Here is a 19,414-nt window from a genome sequence, read left to right as displayed (position 1 = left end):
TCCTGCTGAGCTTCCCCCGGCTGCGATGCCTGAGAAACGGGAGGGATCCACGGGGCCACACCGGGCAGATTACCCCTCACCGTAACTCTCAGATCACCTGTACCCTGCGGCATTCCAGGTTTCCCCTGGGAGGTTAACCCAGGGGGCGCTCTAGAATGGGGCAAAGGCACGGGGACTACACTTCCGCATTTAACAGAAGCGAGTCTTGATCTTAGCATCGAGATGATCATATCCCCGCAATGAGGACATGAATCATCCACAAGAGCTGCTTCAGCGTGCTGAATGCCCAGGCACGTGACACAGCTCTAGTGGCCGTCAGAGGACGACAGAGACCGACCGCACCCAGAAACGCACGGATGAAATGGCATCTTGAAAAAGACACACAAATCACAATCGTGTTTGCTCTTTTAGAAATGGGACCCGTCACCAGTGCCGGAGCACACGGGAACAACCGCGGCAACACTTGAAAGTGAAGCACTCAATACTTCCGCCCTCAACCGCGTCAACAAAACACTTTTACTAAGAAGAAAATGCTGTGGAAACAGCTGAAGAGAGCTTCCGTAGCTCGCGACCACCGCTGCAACTGCTATAAACACAGACACCAGGAGAGTCTTCCAAAAGAACACCGGCAAACTCGTTGTATAGTCGCTCGATCAGAGACCATCAGAATGAACCGATCAGCTCCGAAAGCGAAAGACAACTGGTAGGTGCATCCACTTCCGTGTTTATACCTGCTGGGTAAGGCGGGGCATTGATTACGCACCTGCCAAAGCTTGTTGGCTTGATTTTAAGAATAATCAGAGTGATCGGGCTCACTAGGCGTTATCCCATACAGTCGGTACGATCGACTAAGTCGAACGTTACCTGACTGAAAGGGAACAGTGATTAATTGTGTTGTACATCTCTGACAGCAAATCAATGAGAACATCTCGCCCCTGAAATGGGTCAGATAAGGGAGACAATCAAAATGTGTAGGGTACAGTTGAAACATTAAATAATATTTGTGAATCACACCTGACCCATATTTTTTGCTCCACACATGCATACCAGTGTCCTCTATATCTGAAGATATAGAAAAAAAAAGTCTAGTTTTAGAGGTGAGAATTTTACTTTAACTCTCTTTAACATGATCTGTAGTCTGTTCTCATAAAAATTGTCATATTTCATAACATGACTTCTTTCAGTGTTATCGTGCAATTTATAAAAGTATGCGGAGTGGACAGCAGGGTACAGTTGAAAGGCACTGAATCAACTGTACCTTCTGTCGAATCCTATTGTCTCAGGTGCTGTTAAGGCCTAGACATTTGGGATGAACAACTACATATAACACCATAATTAGTAATTAAATAAGAGTAAACTGATTAATAAGTATGTGAATTACTGACTAAGTGAATGTTATTTGTTTTGTTTTTGCATTTGTACAATGAGCTGGATTTTAATGTTTTAATTGCTTTGTTATTTAAAACTGTTGTTCAGTGTTTTAAAGATTAACTGTTCCAAATTTGAACTCTTAATCTTAAGTGTTCAGTGATTTACTGGTGAACTGTGGGATTTTTAACTCTTAGATGATCAGCTATGGAATAACAATTTATTAGTTGTTTACCGTACAACACAGAACAGGTGAGAGCTGAAATAAATTTCACTTTAATAATCTGTCCACAGGGTGGAACGGGATACAGGGCAGGGCAGAAACCAACACGAGACAACAAGAGAAAAACAGAAACAAGAGCAAAAATAAAAATGTGCAAAACTATGACTAGGGAAAATACAAACTAACTACATTACTGGAATTTGAAAAGGAAATAAAAGACACATATACATTCTAAAAAAATAAAAACACAACTTGCAAACGAGAGAAAAGCAAAATAAATAAATTCTATGAATAATTGACTGGATCTAAAAACAAAAGAATCAAAATGAAACTGCAAACTTGCAGGAAACTAGAGTGAGAAATAAGACCTATAATAAAGTAAGAGGGATATAATAAGAGGGAGGAAAATAATCCAGGGAAATAGTTTGAGTGACCAGGGAGGTGCCGGCTTCAGGAACCCATAAGGGCCAGATACTGTAACAGTGAGGGTGGGATGGGGATATTGTCTGTGGCCCTTCTGGCGACATGGGCTCGCTCCACTGGTGGGGTCTTGAAAATGGTCCTCATGTCAGAAGCAGTCTCAGGGACAAACTCTTGATTTAGGAAGGACATTGGGATGAACTCAGGGGCCATGACTGCATTAGCAGGGAGGGTGAATCTTTGGGGAACAGGCTCAGATACTGACTTTGAAACAGTCTCCAGGACTTCAGGGACAGACATTAGACTTGACATGGGAGTGCCCTCCTGGGTTGCAGAAACGAACACTAGACTTGACTCGGAAGCGCCCTCCTAGGCTGCACTGACGGGCTCAGGGACTGACTCGGGGGCCCTCCTGGACCAATGGGCTATGGGCCTCTAACAGAAGGACATTTGACTTGCCAACATGGGCCCTCCTTCACTTTCGCTTCTGAGGGCATGGCAATTTGTGCTTGACTGGCTCTGGACTGGCAGGTGCAGGCTCGACTGGCTCCAGACTGCAGCTTCGACTGGCTCTGGACTGGCAGCAGCAGACTCGACTGGCTCTGGACTGGCAGAAGCAGACACGACTGGCTCTGGACTGGCAGGAGCAGACTCGACTGGCATTCTTGCTCACGACAGAAGAAATGAGCTGCTCTGGAGCTTGAGCAGGCTCATGGAATGTAGTAGACTCTGGACTGTGCTCAGGGGTGGCCTGCTTGGCAATGACAGCAGGCACCTCAGGGACAAACTCCATGGCCGTAACAGTGAGCACGGGCTGCTAGGGAACGGGCTCCGTGGCCATAATGGGCTCAACGAGAGCCTCTGGAACAGTCTCCGTGGGCAAAACAATGAGACTGCGCTGCTCTGGAAGAGACTCTTATAGGGTGACTGGAACGGTCCCTGCAGACTCTGGGGTGACTGGAACGGTCTTTGCATACACCGGGGTGACTGGAACGGTCTCCGGAACAACTGGAGCTGACTCGGTGGAGACAGACTGATGCAGCAGTCCGAGCTGCCCTGTTGGATTCAAAAGAGCAAGATCTTGACTCGACGAAGGAGGAAGAGTGAGGTGGTCACTACAGGCAGGCTCTGGTGGTGTCAGGATCCTCCAATCTTTGCAATGATGCAGGTAATTGGTAAAATTCCAAAAGTCCAGGATTTTTAACTGTTCCATTTCCCACTGAGGTAGGGGATCATCCAGGCAGTGGTTGAAAGCTTCCTTAAGGACTGTGTCATGGTACTCCAAGCCCCTAGCCATAGTCCAGAAGAACTGGGCGAAGGATCATACCTCCCAGCCCTGCTGACACAGCGAAGCCAACCCCTTCTGGAGTGCCATTCTCTTCTGAGCTGTCGCAGGAGGAATAATACGGATGCTCATTCTGCTGGGTCTGGTTCTGGCTGGTTCGTTCTGTCAAGAATTCTGAACGAGAATAAGCCTAAACACAGAAATGAGTGAAGAAAATGTATTGGCAGGACAGTAGACAAGGCACAAGAAGGTAATGGAGTAGTGACAGGCCAAACAGTACTGCGGGACACACAATAGGAGTATTGGCTGGTTGCGGTAGAGACTGCAAAGATGTGACGGCCAATGATAGAGAAAAGGCAGCGGCTCAGGGAACCAGAGGCATGACAGTTGGTGATGAGACTTGACGTAACACCAGACAATTTGCTAGGCCAGGAGAGTCAGCAACCAGGGTGGAACAGGATTCAGGGCAGGGCAGGGACCAACATGAAACTACACAGAAGACAAGCTTCAAGACAAGAGATAACAAACAGAAACAAGAGCAAAAATAAAAAATGGCAAAACTACGACTAGGGGAAAAAAAAAACGAACTGTATAACTGGAATTTTAAAAGGAAACAAAATAAAGAAATATATATATAAAAAAACCACACACACACAACAACAACAACTTCAGAAAACGAAACTGCAAACTTGCAGGAAACTAGAGAGAGTGTCACGATTTTGGTTTTGTTCGTCATGTTTCTGTGTCTTGTAATGCTTCATGTCTGTCATGTGATTCCCTGTTTGTCATGTAATCCTGCCATGCATTTTGTCATTGATTAATTGTCTGATCATTGTTCACAGGTGTCCCTTGTCTTGTCTTTAGTCTGTGTATTTAAGCCCTCATGTTTGTCGTGTCTTTGTCTAGTATTAATTCCTGTAACCACTGTTGTGCGAGTTTTTGTTCATAGCATTTTGTCATAGCATTTCATGCCACGCCATGCTTTTGTTTCATGCTTTTGGATTATTTTGTAAATAAAGCTGCACTTGGGTTCTCAAGGCTTGCCTTTAGTGGATCTTTCTAACAGAATACTAGACCATCAACCATGAACCCAGCAGCTTTCCTCTTTCGTTTATGCCAGGGGAATCGTCTTCTGGAGGACTATGTGGATACATTTTGTGAACTATGCTACCAGGTAGAATTTAACGATGTGGCTCTAAAGGACATTTTTCGTTTTGGCCAGAATGAACCGGTGCGGTCCAGATTGCAGGGGGAAAAAATAATTTCCCTGGCCCAGTATATTGACTATGCACTATTGTTAAGTGGCCTGCCGAGCCTGAGCCTCTTCACGTCAGGCCTGCCGAGCCTGAGCCTCTTCACGTCAGGCCTGCCGAGCCTGAGCCTCTTCACAACAGGCCTACCGAGCCTGAGCCTCTTCACATCAGGCAAGCCGAGCCTGAGCTTCTTCACGTCACGTCTGCCGAGCCAGAGACTGTTCACATCACGTCTGCCGGGCCAGAGCCTGTTCACGACACGTCTGCCGGGCCAGAGACTGTTCACGTCACGTCTGCCGATCCAGAGACTGTTCACGTCACGTCTGCCGAGCCAGAGACTGTTCACGTTACGTCTGCCGAGCCAGAGACTATTCACGTCATGTCTGTTCCTGAGCCGGTATCTATTCCAGGCCATTTCCCCATAGCTGAAATGGCCGCGCCGCCATGGTCCCCTGAACTTTCTGGTCCACCCTGGCCACCTGAACTGTCTGGACCAGTGTGTGCATTATTTCCTCATGTTCATAGACCCTCATTTTGAATCTGGATTGATTGCTCCTGTCTGCCTCGTTGCTTCTGCTGCTGTTTGCGTTGGTGTGCGTCTGAAAGCTTCGTATGTCTTTCTGTTTTTAGGGCCCTATAATTTCCGCGATCACGGAATCGCGGACGGAATCGCGGAATTGGCAAATTAACGCGGAATCTAGTGTCAACGCGGAATTTCGCGGAATTTTATATATTTGGAATAAAATTCTGTTTTTGTGTGGGGGAAAAACGTATGTCTGAGGAAAATCGCATATTACTGAAAGAACGAGCAGAGAGAGAGGCCCGGTCGCGCGCGCGTCTTCAAACTGTCTTGCTCTCTCTCACTCCCTCGCGCTTAAATCAATTGAGAATGGACACAATGGTAAAAGATCAGAAGAACGAAGTTTCACGTGGAGTATTCGGATATTTTTTTTTCCTGAATTAGGCTACCGCTGGGTGTGAATTGTGCAAAAAAAAATACTTTTTTACCTTGCCTTCTTCTCTGAAAAGCGTTCCGCCCATTCAGCTGACATAAAAACATTTTCAATAAACTAAACAAAACCTATCCAATGATGAAATGTTTTCTGTGTTGACAAATCTTGTGCGATGTCCTAACTGCCGGGATAATCACACAACGCGTACAAGTCTGCTAATGATACGTCCGATTCGCGAACTAATGACTCCTTTGAACCGATTCACTTTAATGAATGGTTAAAACAACTGATCTGTCCAACACTGAATCGGTTCGGTGTATAACAAAATCGGTAACACTTTACAATAAGGTTCCATTTATTAAACTCTAGTTAACTAGATCAGTTAACATTAACTATTAATAAAGTGCACTTCTACAGCATTTATTAATCTTTATTAATGTTAATTTCACCATTTAGTAGCCTACATTATTTAAATGAAAAGTTGTATTTATTAACATTAGTTAGCTTAATGCACTGTGTGAAGTAACATAATAAAAATGCAGGGTTAGGGTTAACTAAGATTAACAAAGATTAATAAATACAGTAACAAATGTATTGCTCGTGGTTCATGTTAGTTAGCCTAATACATTCACTAAAGTAAACAAACCAAACCACATTTAACACCTCTTAAAATGAGAATTTTGTTTGTTACCTCAATAAATTTAGGGTCATTCTTATTTTATTTGTGTACATTTTAATCATTAACATTAAAAACACTCTTTTTATGACTAAAATAACAGTAAAGGGTAAAAAAAAACCTGAATTCCCAAAAATTAAAACGGAAAAAACGGAATTTGCAAAAATTAAAACGGAAAAAACGGAATTTGGGAAAAAATAAAACGGAATTTGGGAAAAAATAAAACGGATTTTATAGGGCCCTATGTTTTGAATCACTATTTACTATCATTCCTTGTTGTTTATACTGCTAAATATAACTTACTCAACATCACACATTAACCTGACATAGCTAACTTCAATCTAAATCATTTTTGCTAGCACAACACGCTAGTAATTCGCTAGACTGTTAGCGTGCCATCCGCGCGCTCTTTATTTATTTATTTTTCTTGCGCGCGCTTGCGCCTTTTACGAGTCTATCAAACAACTTAGGTGAGTAGGATCAGTCAGCAAACACGGTAAGTCATGTCATCTTATCCTCTTATTGTTACTTGCACCTCATGCAACATGTTTAGCATATCCTTCTCTGTCAGCACAGGATTTACATGTGATAAATGCAGGGAGATAGTAAAGCTGATGGGGAAGATTTCAGAACTAGAGACACACATCCAAACTTTAATCGAGGATAGTAAGAATGCAAGGGCTTTAGATACTGCTTTGGATGCGACTAGATTAGTGAACTCTGTACATTGTTCGGTTTCTGGCTGAAGTAGAGCCCATGCAGCAGGGCAATTGGGTGACGGTGAGACGCTATAGTCGTGGGACAAAACACCGCTCTTCCGTTCCGATAACAACATTAAACAGGTTCTCCCCACTCAGTGAAACACCCACTGAGAATCCTGTTGACTGTGCCCTAGCGAATATATTACACGGAACGTGAAAATCGAGACACCAGCCACCATAGTCACATGTTTGCCGGGAGCCAGAGCGCCTGACATCAAAGCAAATTTAAAAGTGCTGGCAAAAGCTAATCGTAAATTCTCTAAGATTATTATTCACGTCGTCACAAATGATGTTCGACACCGCCAGTCGGAGATCACCAAAATTAATATTAAAGAGGTGTGTGAACTTGCAAGTACGATGTCAGGCACTGTAATTTGTTCTGGCCCCCTTCCTGTTCGCAGGAGTGATGAGATAGTCAGTAGATTGTGTTCACTCAATGGCTGGCTGTCGAAGTGGTGTCATATATAATAATATAGAATTCATAGACAATTGGAAAAGTTTTTGGGCCAGACCTGACCTGTTGAAAAGAGATGGTATTCATCCCTCCTGGGATGGTGCTGCTCTTCTCTCTAGTAATTTGGCTCATAGTCTTAGAGATAAAACATGACAATCTGGGGCTCAGGTCAGGAAGGAGACAGACTGGCTTAACCGACCATCTGCTAGCTGTCTCACGTCACCAAGGTCAGATAAATCCCATCACATAGAGACTCTTTCACCTAGCTATCATCACATAGAGACTGTGTCTGTTCCCGGAATTTGGAAATCCAAAAAACGTTTCAACCCATCTAAGGTTAAAAATTGAATTGATGTTCAACAAATAAAAAACAGCTATAATACAGATGAGCAAATGATAAAGCTTTGGTTGCTGAATATTCGATCCCTTACTTCAAAAGCACTTATTGTTAATGATATGATTACTGACATTTTCTCACCTGTCACCGGGAGCAGCATGCATTTATTACCACTGTAAGAACACCTGTAAAGACCACCAGTCCCATTATGAAGGTGAGGGTCCGTCACCAACACACTAAAAGAGAACAAGAAAATTATGCAAAGGGAGGATGTGTAGTGGTGAAACAGGATTTTCATGCAACATTAGCTGTGTCTCATTTGGAAGGCCTCACCCTCAGGAGGTCGCATTTGCAGGTCGCATAAGTCAGAATTTCTCATTTTAGAAAAGTAACCATTATAAAACTGACTGTTATACCTCATGGAGCATAAATAACACTAATATCTCTCTGGCTTTGGAATGGAATGGTTAAAATGAGGCAGCTTCAATGACGTATATGGACAACAAAGGTCACAGCCTTTGAAATGAGACAGCTATTATTGCACAGTGGTGTTAAATTTTGAACATGATGATTCACACTGCATGTTCTGAGATGTACTGTCCGGGGGAGAAGGCTGGGGAGATTTTTTTTTAGACATTTCCTCACAGAGGATTACTTAAGCACAACCTCATCATTTTCCAGTCAATAGATGTTTTATCATCAGGGTCAATTGAGCCAGAAATTAAAGGTCACATTGTAAAATAACAAAGCAAAATAATCTCTGAATCTGTAGCATCACCTCTCAAATAATGAAAAGTCCACATGTGCAGCCATTACCATTAGTAGTTTATTCTACCTTTTGCAGAAATTCATAAAACACAGGCTTTCCTACCTGTCACCTTGAGTTGGTCCAAAATGACAAACCCTATGACCGAAATGAGAGCCACCCTCAGGCGCAGTGAAAACTCTGGCATTCAGTGTCTCTAAACTGAACCCCAACGAATGACGTGCCACTGGGGGATACAGGAAAAAAAAAAAATTAACAGATTACAAATCACTGAGAGAGTGCCACAAAGTACAAAAAAGTACTGGTGGTATAGTGATGGTATCAGATCATAATATCATGGTACTTTTACATAGTCAGTGAATGGAGCGAGTTGTCCCACAGTCCTATAACAGCCTGTTTGATGGCAAGTTTCATTGTGAAAGCTTATGGCATACAGTGTGACAACGTGCCCCATTGAATATGATTTGGGAATGAATTTAGACATCACATAAGACATGCATGGCCAACCACTTTGTCACAGGTAGGTCTGCAAAGGATGACGAAGAAAAAGGTTTCACGTAAACTGTAGCTTTTAGCTTTTAATTCAACAACATAAAAGGCAGAAACAAAGCAATGGTGTTTACTTAAACACATCCAACAGCAGACAATGAGTGGAGAGAACTGAAGGTCTTAAATACACAGGAAAATTATCTCAATACAAAGTGGTGCTCTAATTAGTAACAAAATGAGTAACTAAGACAACTAATGATGGCGGGAACATGGGAACAAAGACAAGCAAACAAAACATCCATCATGAAAATGAAAGGGAAACAAATGTAAAACGTGACACCTACATAGGAGATGGAGGAGCTCCTTTTTTACCTTTTATATGTAGATTTATGTTCATATACTTTCGTCGAAAGTCTAACGAGTTTGGAACGATGAGGATGAGTAAATGATGACAGAACTTTTATTTTTGGCTGAACTAACCCTTTAATCAAGTGATAAGTTAATTTGATGATCTTTCAGAGTTGTAGAACACATGATATTTTAAGAGATTAATCTTTATTACAATTAGGTTTAATCAAATTAATTATTAATATTATTAATATTGTAGCAAGTCTGAAGAGTGTTTTATGTTCTATTCAGTTATGTTCTAAATATGTTTTTTTCCTGTGTTATGTGTTCTGTTTGTGTGAGGCTTTAAGGGGGTGGGGTGAGGCAGGAGCATTGGCCACACAGGTGCTCATAATTGCCGTTCACTGCAATATGATTTTGTCTTCAATTTCGACCATAAACTGTCATTCAGTTTTTCATTAGTTTTAGTGAAAAACAGCAACAGCAAATGTGAAATTAGTGAATATGCTTTGATGATATATGCATATGATATATGCATACAATCATATGTTTATCAAAACCAGCAATCAAAAGCAGTTTGTTTACACACAAACACACCAACAAACACCCACATACATATACACACATGCTCAGATTCACCAACTGCAACCAAGAAAAATAATCAAACTAGTTTTTTTTTAGACTTCATCCTATCATCTTACCTTTTTCTACATTTTATTGCTTTGCTCATCATTGTTACAGTATGTGTTCTTTTCAAAATCTTCAATGCTAATTCACGTACTGTTTAAACTCTCGTCCATAAGTACTGTATGGTTAAAATATATAAATATATACATATAAAACATATAAATGGTATAAAAAATGTTGCTGCTTCAGACCTGGTCCATTGTAGCGGAAAGGAAAAAATGGGTTTGCACAAGTCTTGTTTTTTTAGACTCATTGGTGAAGAGCAAATATCAAGTGGATTTTTATTTTCCTCAGTGGAAACAAATTCAGGTCTGAATAGGTTCACTACAATAAAAAATAAAATCGCTGTAGAAGTTTTGTAAAGTGTCCGGATAAGACCATACATCATGTGGCCCCATAAAAGTAGGCTATTTGGACACTTTTTGATTTAATTATATATGAATGTCATTTCATTAGAAATGAAATATCAAAGCAAGTGGTAATTGCAAACAAATGTTATTTTCTAAGAAAAGAAAACTTTGAAAACCAACTTACTTTTAAGGTCATGTTAGCGGATGGATTCATACATTTTATATTACATTCGTACATTTTCAAGTGTTGGTTAAGTGTGCAAATACAGTGGACCACTGTATTTAAAAATATAATAGACAAATTAGATTACTTACACAGGAGAAATCCGAAAAATAAGTAAATTAAAATCACTTGATATAGGTGAAAAATCCAGTACATGGTCGGTTTGGGCTGCAAGGATGGTTTAAATTGATTCATATTTATCAGAGATTGTTGAGGATAAAAAAAAAAACCTTCTGAGTAAAAGCAAATCCGTTCAATGTAAGTTCCGCAATAAGAGTGAAGTGAAACGAAGCTGTGATGCTGTATTTGATGTGCGGTATCATGTGGGGGTTGTAGCATGAGAAAGTTCCGTGAAGGGCGATGAAACCGCCCACCAGGCACTAGCACGCTAAACAATCAGTTACGATGGATACATTGTCAAAAGCCCCTGCATGATCCGGTTTCATCAATCTTCACGGAACTTTCTCACGATATAACCCCCACGATACCTCACATCAAATACAGAATCACAGCTTCGTTTCACTTCACAAATAAAATAGGTTGCATACAAGGGCGTAACTTTGGGTCTACCATTGGGGGGGTTAAACTCGCGGCATATTTATTAATTAATTTATTTAATAATTTTCTTGTGTAAAAGGTAATTTGCCGTTCCTGTTTTAGAAATACATTGTGATACTTTTACTGATTTAGGCTACTTAACGTAAATGCAGCTGTTCACTTGACTATTTATGCCATAATGACACAGTAGTTAAATTAAGTGTTTAAGCACTAGCCAGCAGTGGCAGCTTCCACTTAACTGATTTTTTGTGTGTTCAATATCTTATAAAAAAAAAAAAAAAAAAAAAAAAAAAAAAGAACTTAAAGATTAATCAATTGCATCACTGTATTGGCACCTACATGCAGCAAATGTATTATGCACAATTCAACTCTCAATATTACACAATATAGGGTGGCACACTGGAGTGCAGCTTGCACCTTTATTCTGAACAGATTTCACATATTGGTGGGCATCACCAAAACTCACCATCCACTAACAAAATCTTTAAGTTTATCTGTTAAAATGTATTTTATTAACATCACATTTTAAAAATTTAACATCAAATAACAGCATTAAAAACTTTCAAATAGAGAAAATGAAAGTGCAATTATATTATCACTTTGCATGAAATAAGACTCAAAAGTAGGCTAGATATAAAAAAATTGTGTTTGCATTTAGCCTCTGATAACATCAAATTCAGAAACTGGGAAAGTGTGGACTAGTTGTGCTTTGATTCATTTTGTCACTTTGCAAACTGCAAAAAGAACAAAAAAATTATAAAAAAATAATGATAATCATCTCAAATTGAGCCGGAGGTGGTAAATTCCTAATAATTTACGTATTTTTGTTTTTAGGTATTTTAAGATAACTTACCTAATATAGCCTACGTTGCGCATAACTAACGCGATCGTTATAAAGGTGTTTAAACAACAAAACACATCCACTTGCACATATTTGACAATCGGAATATCAGATATATCCTGCTATAGCTAACAAATTTGTGAAATTTTGAATAAAAAGAAATAAAAGCAGATCATCAGTCATTCATTCAGCGCTATTGTGGCTGCGGTGTGACAAGCAATGAATGACGCGTCTCCGAAGTAACGGTTTCTATTCAGATTTTTGAACAATATTACAGTTCATCATCCAAGATTATTTATTTACCTCAAGCGGTCTGTTTTGAAGTTCTGTGAGTAGTAAGAAAGACACGCACTGATAGAGAAGCATTTCCATTGGCTTCAGTCTGCAGGCATTGGCCAATAACAAAAGACGACATAGTGCAGCCAATTTTACAGAATGCCATTGATAAATATCAATATCAAAGTTTTTATTATCATATATTGTGCTACGTTTATATATTGTAGATAAAATATAGTAATCGTTACAATGTCCACAAAAAAAAATAATAAAAATAAACTAGAATGTACATTTCCTGAAGAAAATGTGAAGTGGTGCTTGCAGTGGCAAAACTCGCAACTCGGTTGTGTCTGTACGATGTTCTGGTGCTGAGATATGGCGTATTCATGTTGTTCAGGTGGTAGCTAGGGTGTTCTGGGTGGTTGCTAGGGCGTTGCTAGGTGGTTACTAGGGTGTTATGGGTGGTTGCTATGGTGTTGTTAGGCAGTTGCTATGGTATTCTGGGTGGTTGCTAGGCGGTTGCTAGGCAGTTGCTAAGGGGTTCTGGGTGGTTGCTAGGCAGTTGCTAAGGTGTTCTGTGTGGTTGCTAGGCGGTTGCTAGGGTATTCTTGGTGGTTGCTAGGGCGTTGCTAGGTGGTTGCTAGGGTTTTCTGGGTGGTTGCTATGGTGTTGCTAGGCAGTTGCTATGGTATTCTGGGTGGATGCTAGGGTGTTGCTAGGCAGTTGCTAGGGTGTTCTGAGTGGTTGCTAAGGTGTTGCTAGGCGGTTGCTAGGGTATTTTGGGTGGTTGCTAGGGTGTTGTGGCAGTTGCTAGGGTGTTCTGAGTGGTTGCTAAGGTGTTGCTAGGCGGTTGCTAGGGCGTTGCTAGGCAGTTGCTAAGGTGTTCTGAGTGGTTGCTAAGGTGTTGCTAGGTGGTTGCTAGGGTATTTTGGGTGGTTGCTAGGGCGTTGCTAGGCAGTTGCTAGGGTATTTTGGGTGGTTACTATGGTGTTGCTAGGCAGCTGCTAGGGTATTCTGGGGGTTGCTATGGCGTTGCTAGGCAGTTGCTAGGGTATTCTGGATGGTTGCTAGGGTATTTTTGGTGGTGACTAGAGCTTTTCTAGATGTTGCTAGGGTGTTCAGGGTGGTTGCTATGGTGTTACTAGGTGGTTAGTAGTTGTCAAAGATGGTTACTATGGAGTTTTTATAGAGTTCTTAAAATCTTTAATAACAAATGGCTTCAGTATGGCTTCAGTAGGGTGGTTGCTAGGGAGCTCTTAGTGGTTGCTAGGGTGCTGTAACTGGTTGCTACGGTATGGCTAAGAATATTTTAGGCCATTACTTATTGGTTGCTTGATAATATAAATCCTCTGAGGGAGAGAGAGAGGGAGAGACGCAGGGCTGTCAGGCCCTTTGGAGTCTGTGTGTGTGAAAACGGCAGTTGGGATTCAAATGTTTTTAGAACTCCCCATGTTAAGTCAATGGGACTTTTTTGGCCGCTTTTTCGTCCGCTGTGCGAACATCGTACACCCGATCGCTTAGAAAAGTCATAGCACACCTCTCCTCAATGAGCCGGACGATGTGACACCTCACTCAGGGGTCTGTGTCAAACGGTGCGGGGCGCATTACGCGCCAAACTTTTGTCCAGAATAATAAAAAGAAGAATAATAACTAGAATGTACATTTCCTGAAGAAAATGTGAAGTGGTACTTGCAGTGGCAAAACTCGCCACTCGGTTGCTAGGGTGTTGTACATGTTTGCATTCGAGCCAACAACCATGTCTGTACGATGTTGTGGAGCTGAAATATGGCTTCTATATGTTGCAATATGGTTGCTAGGTGGCTCTAAATGGTTGCTAGGGTGTGAATACACAGTTACCATGGTGATATTTACAGGCTGTTTTACAACTGAAACTAATGAGCCAACCCCCATCTCTATACAATATTCTGATGCAGAGATGTAGGTCTTGTAAAATGGTTGCTAGGGTACTCTGTTTGGTTGCTATGGAGATGCTTGTCAGCTGCTAATGATGAAACTACAAAGGCTTCTTGTTAGCATGAATGATATAAACCAACTCCCATCTCTATACGATGTTCTGATGCAGAGATATACGTTTTGCTAAACGGTTGCTAGGGTACTCTATTTGGTTGCTAGCGAGTGGCTTGTCAGCTGCCAATCATGAAACTCCAAAGGCTTCTTGTCACTATGAATGATATAAACCAACTCCCATGCCTCTGCGACATTCAGAATGGAAGATATGCCTCTTTGGATTTTGGTTGCTAGGGTACTCTGTTTGGTTGCTAGGGAGTGGCTTGTCAGCTGTCAATGATGAAATTCCAAAGGCTTCTTGTCATTATGAATTATATAATCCAACTCCCATGCCTCTGTGACATTCAGAATGTAAGATATGCCTCTTTGGATTTTGGTTGCTAGGGTACTCTTTTTGGTTGCTATGGAGTTACTTGGCACCTGCCAATGATGCAATTCCAAAGGCTTCTTGTCACTATGAATGATATAAACCAACTCCCATGCCTCTGTGACATTCAGAATGGAAGATATCCCTCTTTGGATTGTTGTTGCTAAGGTGCTCGACAATGGTTGCTAGGGAGGGGCTAGGAAGTGTTGAGGTGATTTATGATTGGCCGTTTGCTGCCCTGAGTCAAACTTGTGTTAACCCCATCTCTTTATGATGTTCTGATGCAGAGATATAGGTCTTGCAAAATGGTTGCTAGGGTACTCTGTTTGGTTGCTAGGGAGTGGCTTGGCAGCTGCCAATCATGAAACTCCAAAGGCTGCTTGTCAGTATGTATGATATAAACCAACTCCCATGCCTCTGTGACATTCAGAATAGAAGATATCCCTCTTTGGATTGTTGTTGCTAAGGTGCTCGACAATGGTTGCTAGGGAGGGGCTAGGAAGTGTTGAGGTGATTTATGATTGGCCGTTTGCTGCCCTGAGTCAAACTTGTGTTAACCCCATCTCTTTATGATGTTCTGATGCAGAGATATAGGTCTTGCAAAATGGTTGCTAGGGTACTCTGTTTGGTTGCTAGGGAGTGGCTTGGCAGCTGCCAATCATGAAACTCCAAAGGCTGCTTGTCAGTATGTATGATATAAACCAACTCCCATGCCTCTGTGACATTCAGAATAGAAGATATCCCTCTTTGGATTGTTGTTGCTAAGGTGCTCGACAATGGTTGCTAGGGAGGGGCTAGGAAGTGTTGAGGTGATTTATGATTGGCCGTTTGCTGCCCTGAGTCAAACTTGTGTTAACCCCATCTCTTTATGATGTTCTGATGCAGAGATATAGGTCTTGCAAAATGGTTGCTAGGGTACTCTGTTTGGTTGCTAGGGAGTGGCTTGGCAGCTGCCAATCATGAAACTCCAAAGGCTGCTTGTCAGTATGTATGATATAAACCAACTCCCATGCCTCTGTGACATTCAGAATAGAAGATATCCCTCTTTGGATTGTTGTTGCTAAGGTGCTCGACAATGGTTGCTAGGGAGGGGCTAGGAAGTGTTGAGGTGATTTATGATTGGCCGTTTGCTGCCCTGAGTCAAACTTGTGTTAACCCCATCTCTTTATGATGTTCTGATGCAGAGATATAGGTCTTGCAAAATGGTTGCTAGGGTACTCTGTTTGGTTGCTAGGGAGTGGCTTGGCAGCTGCCAATCATGAAACTCCAAAGGCTGCTTGTCAGTATGTATGATATAAACCAACTCCCATGCCTCTGTGACATTCAGAATAGAAGATATCTCTCTATGAATTTTGGTTGCTAAGGTGCTCGACAATGGTTGCTAGGGAGGGGCTAGGAAGTGGTGAGGTGATTCATGATTGGCTGTTTGCTGCCCCGAGTCAAATGAGACCACCCCCATGTTTCTATGACAATTCAGTCCTGAGATATCCCTTTGATCTCTTTCAATGGAAGTCTATGGGACTTGTTGCTAAGGTGCTCTAAATGGTTGCTAGGGCGTGGCTTGATAGCTTCACAATGATCCTGAGAGACTGATTGGTCATCTGAGTAAGATGAGCCCTCCCCCTTGTCTCTATGACACTGTGATCCAGAGCTACGTTCATTACAAAATCCCTATGCAATTTACCATAGTAGGAAAAGCATGTGTGTTTCACGGGACATTCCTTCCCCATAGTAAGTCAATGGGACAACTTTGGGACGCTCCTGCCCCCCAGGGGTGCAACTTTTACCCCATTGTGAGGTATGTTCTTACAGAGCCTGTCAGCCTCTTCAAATGTGGCAAATCACACGTTTCTGCAAAATCCTCGCTCAGAGCTATGAGTGCTCAAAGTTCGTCGCAATGTTAAGTCAATGGAACTTTTTGGGGCGCTTTTTCGCCCCTGGGGCGAACACCGCACCCCCGATCGCTTATAAAAGTCATAGCACACCTCTCCTCAATAAGCCGGTCGATTTGACACCTCATTCATGGGTCTGTGACAAATGGTGCGGGGCGAGTTACGCGCCAAACTTTTGTCCAGAACAATAAGAAGAAGAAGAATAATAACTAGAATGTACATTTCCTGAAGAAAATGTGAAGTGGTGCTTGCAGTGGCAAAATTCGCCACTGGGCAGATGCTAACACAATTACCATGTTGTGATACCATGATGTACCACGTTTTAGCATTATTTACCACGATTTACCATGTTTCTAAGATGATTTACTAAGATTTACCACATTCCAGCATGATTTACTATGATTAACATGTTGTTAGAATGATGTTAGCATGATTAGCATGTTGTTAACATAATTAGCATCTTAGTAGCATGATGCTAGCTTGATTAGCATGTTGCTAACATGCTTTTAACAAGATGCTAGCATGATTAGCATTTTGCTAGCATGTTTTTAGCTAGATGCTAACATGATTAGCATGTTGCTAGCATTATGCTAGCATTATTAGCATGATGCTAGCATGATGCTAGCTTGATTAGCATGATGCTAGCTTGATTAGCATGTTGGTAGCATGATGCTAGCATGATTAGCATGTTGCTAGCATGCTTTTAACAAGATGCTAGCATGATTAGCATGTTGCTAGCATGTTTTTAGCTAGATGCTAACATGATTAGCATGTTTCTAGCATCATGCTAGCTTGATTAACATGTTGCTAGCATTATGCTAGCTTGATTAGCATGTTGCTAGCATAATGCTAACATGATTAGCATGTCTCTAGCATGATGCTAGCTTGATTAACATGTTGCTAGCATTATGTTAGCTTGATTAGCATGTTGCTAACATGATGCTAGCTTTATTAGCATGTTGCTAGCATGATGCTAGCTTTATTAGCATGTTGGTAGCATAATGCTAGCATGATTAGCATGTTGCTAACATGATGCTAGCTTGATTAGCATGTTGCTAGCATGATGCTAGCATGATTAGCATGTTGCTACCATGTTTTTAGCAAGATGCTGTTGCCAGGTGGTTGCTAGGGTGTTCTGGGTGGTTGCTATGGTGTTGCTAGGCAGTTGCTAAGGTGTTCTGGGTGGTTGCTAGGCAGTTGCTAGGGTATTCTTTCTAATCTTATTCATTCAGAATGGAAGAGATCCCTCTTTGGATTTTGGTTGCTAGGGTACTCTGTTTGGTTGTTATGGAGTTGCTTGGCAGCTGCCAATCATGAAACACCAAAGGCTTCTTGTCAGTATGAATGACATAAACCAACTCCCATGCCTCTGTGACATTCAGAATGGAAGATATCCCTCTTTGAATTTTGGTTGCTAGGGTAATCTGTTTGGTTGCTATGGAGTTGCTTGACAGCTGCCATTGATGAAACTGCAACGGCTTTTTGTTACTATGAATGATATAAACCAACTCCCATGCCTCTGTGACATTCAGACTGGAAGATATCCCTCTTTGGATTTTGGTTGCTAGGGTACTATGATTGGTTGCTAGGGAGTGGCTTGGCAGCTGCCAATCATGAAACTCCAAAGGCTTCTTGTCAATATTGAATTATATAAACCTTCCCCCATCTCTATACGATGCTCTGATACAGAGATATAGGTCTTGCTAAATAGTTGCTAGGGTACTCTGTTTGGTTGCTATGGAGTGGCTTGGCAGCTGCTAATGATGAACTCCAAAGGCTGCTTTTCAGTATGAATGACATAAACAAACTCCCATGCCTCTGTGACATTCAGAATGGAAGATATCCCTCTTTGAATTTTGGTTGCTAGGGTAATCTGTTTGGTTGCTATGGAGTTGCTTGACAGCTGCCATTGATGAAACTGCAAAGGCTTTTTGTTACTATGAATGATATAAACCAACTTCCATGCCTCTGTGACATTCAGAATAGAAGATATCCCTCTAGGATTTTGGTTGCTAAGGTGCTCGACAATGGTTGCTAGGGAGGGGCTAGGAAGTGTTGAGGTGATTCATGATTGACCATTTGATGCTCTGAGTGAAACGAGACCACCTTGGTGTTTCTATGATCTACTAGAGCGTTTCTAGACGTTGCTAGGGTGTTCAGGATGGTTGCTAAGGTATTTTTGGTAGTTGCTATTTTGTTACTAGGTGGTTGGTAGTTGTCAAAGATGGTTACTATGGAGTTTTTATAGAGTTATTAAAATCTTTAATAACGAGTGCCTTCAGTACGGCACTCGGCCTGCGGCCTCGTGCCTATGGCTGAATAGGCACAAGCATGGAGCAATATCGCAAGGCCACGAGTGTAATATTGCGTTAAAAAATACAAAAAAATGTAAAAAATTTTTTTTTTTGGTTTAGGGTGGTTGCTAGGGAGCTCTTAGTGGTTGCTAGGGTGCTAAAACTGGTTGCTAGGGTGTGGCTATGAAGATTTTAGGCCATTACTTATTGGCTGCTTGATAATATAATCCTCTGAGGGAGAGAGAGAGGGAGAGACGCAGGGGTGTCAGGCCCTTTGGAGTCTGTGTGTGTGAAAACGTCGGTTGGGATTCAAATATTTTTAGAATGCCCAATGTAAAGTCAATGGGGACTTTTTTGGCCGCTTTTTCGTCCGCTGTGCGAACATCGTACACCCGATCGCTTAGAAAAGTCATAGCACACCTCTCCTCAATGAGCCGATCGATTTGACACTTCACTCAGGGGTCTGTGACAAACGGTGCGGGGCGCATTACGCGCCAAACTTTTGTGTGGAAGAATAATAAAAATTATAAAAAGAACTAGAATGTACATTTCCTGAAGAAAATGT

General features: G+C 41.6%; 1 protein-coding gene across 2 annotated transcripts in view; it reads right to left on the bottom strand.

Annotated features, from left to right (window-relative positions):
* LOC307158333 (integrin alpha-X-like) overlaps nucleotides 1-10,949 on the bottom strand; it is a 267,631-nt gene extending 256,682 nt beyond the window's left edge. For both annotated transcript variants that reach the window (XM_079870811.1, XM_079870812.1), the window contains exons 1-3: nucleotides 10,686-10,949; nucleotides 8,602-8,722; nucleotides 7,872-7,966 (exon numbers count right to left, since the gene is read on the bottom strand). In XM_079870811.1, the coding sequence (XP_079726937.1) occupies nucleotides 7,872-7,966; nucleotides 8,602-8,722; nucleotides 10,686-10,932 (463 nt within the window). In that variant the 5' untranslated portion in view covers nucleotides 10,933-10,949. The remainder of the gene's footprint in view (nucleotides 1-7,871; nucleotides 7,967-8,601; nucleotides 8,723-10,685) is intronic.
* Between the last annotated feature and the right edge of the window lie 8,465 nt (nucleotides 10,950-19,414).

This window comes from Squalius cephalus, assembly GCF_949319135.1.
Source record: "Squalius cephalus genome assembly, chromosome: 5".
NCBI lineage: Eukaryota > Metazoa > Chordata > Actinopteri > Cypriniformes > Leuciscidae > Squalius > Squalius cephalus.
The sequence above is the reverse complement of the archived record's forward strand: the minus strand, read 5'-3'. Positions and strand labels throughout refer to the sequence as shown.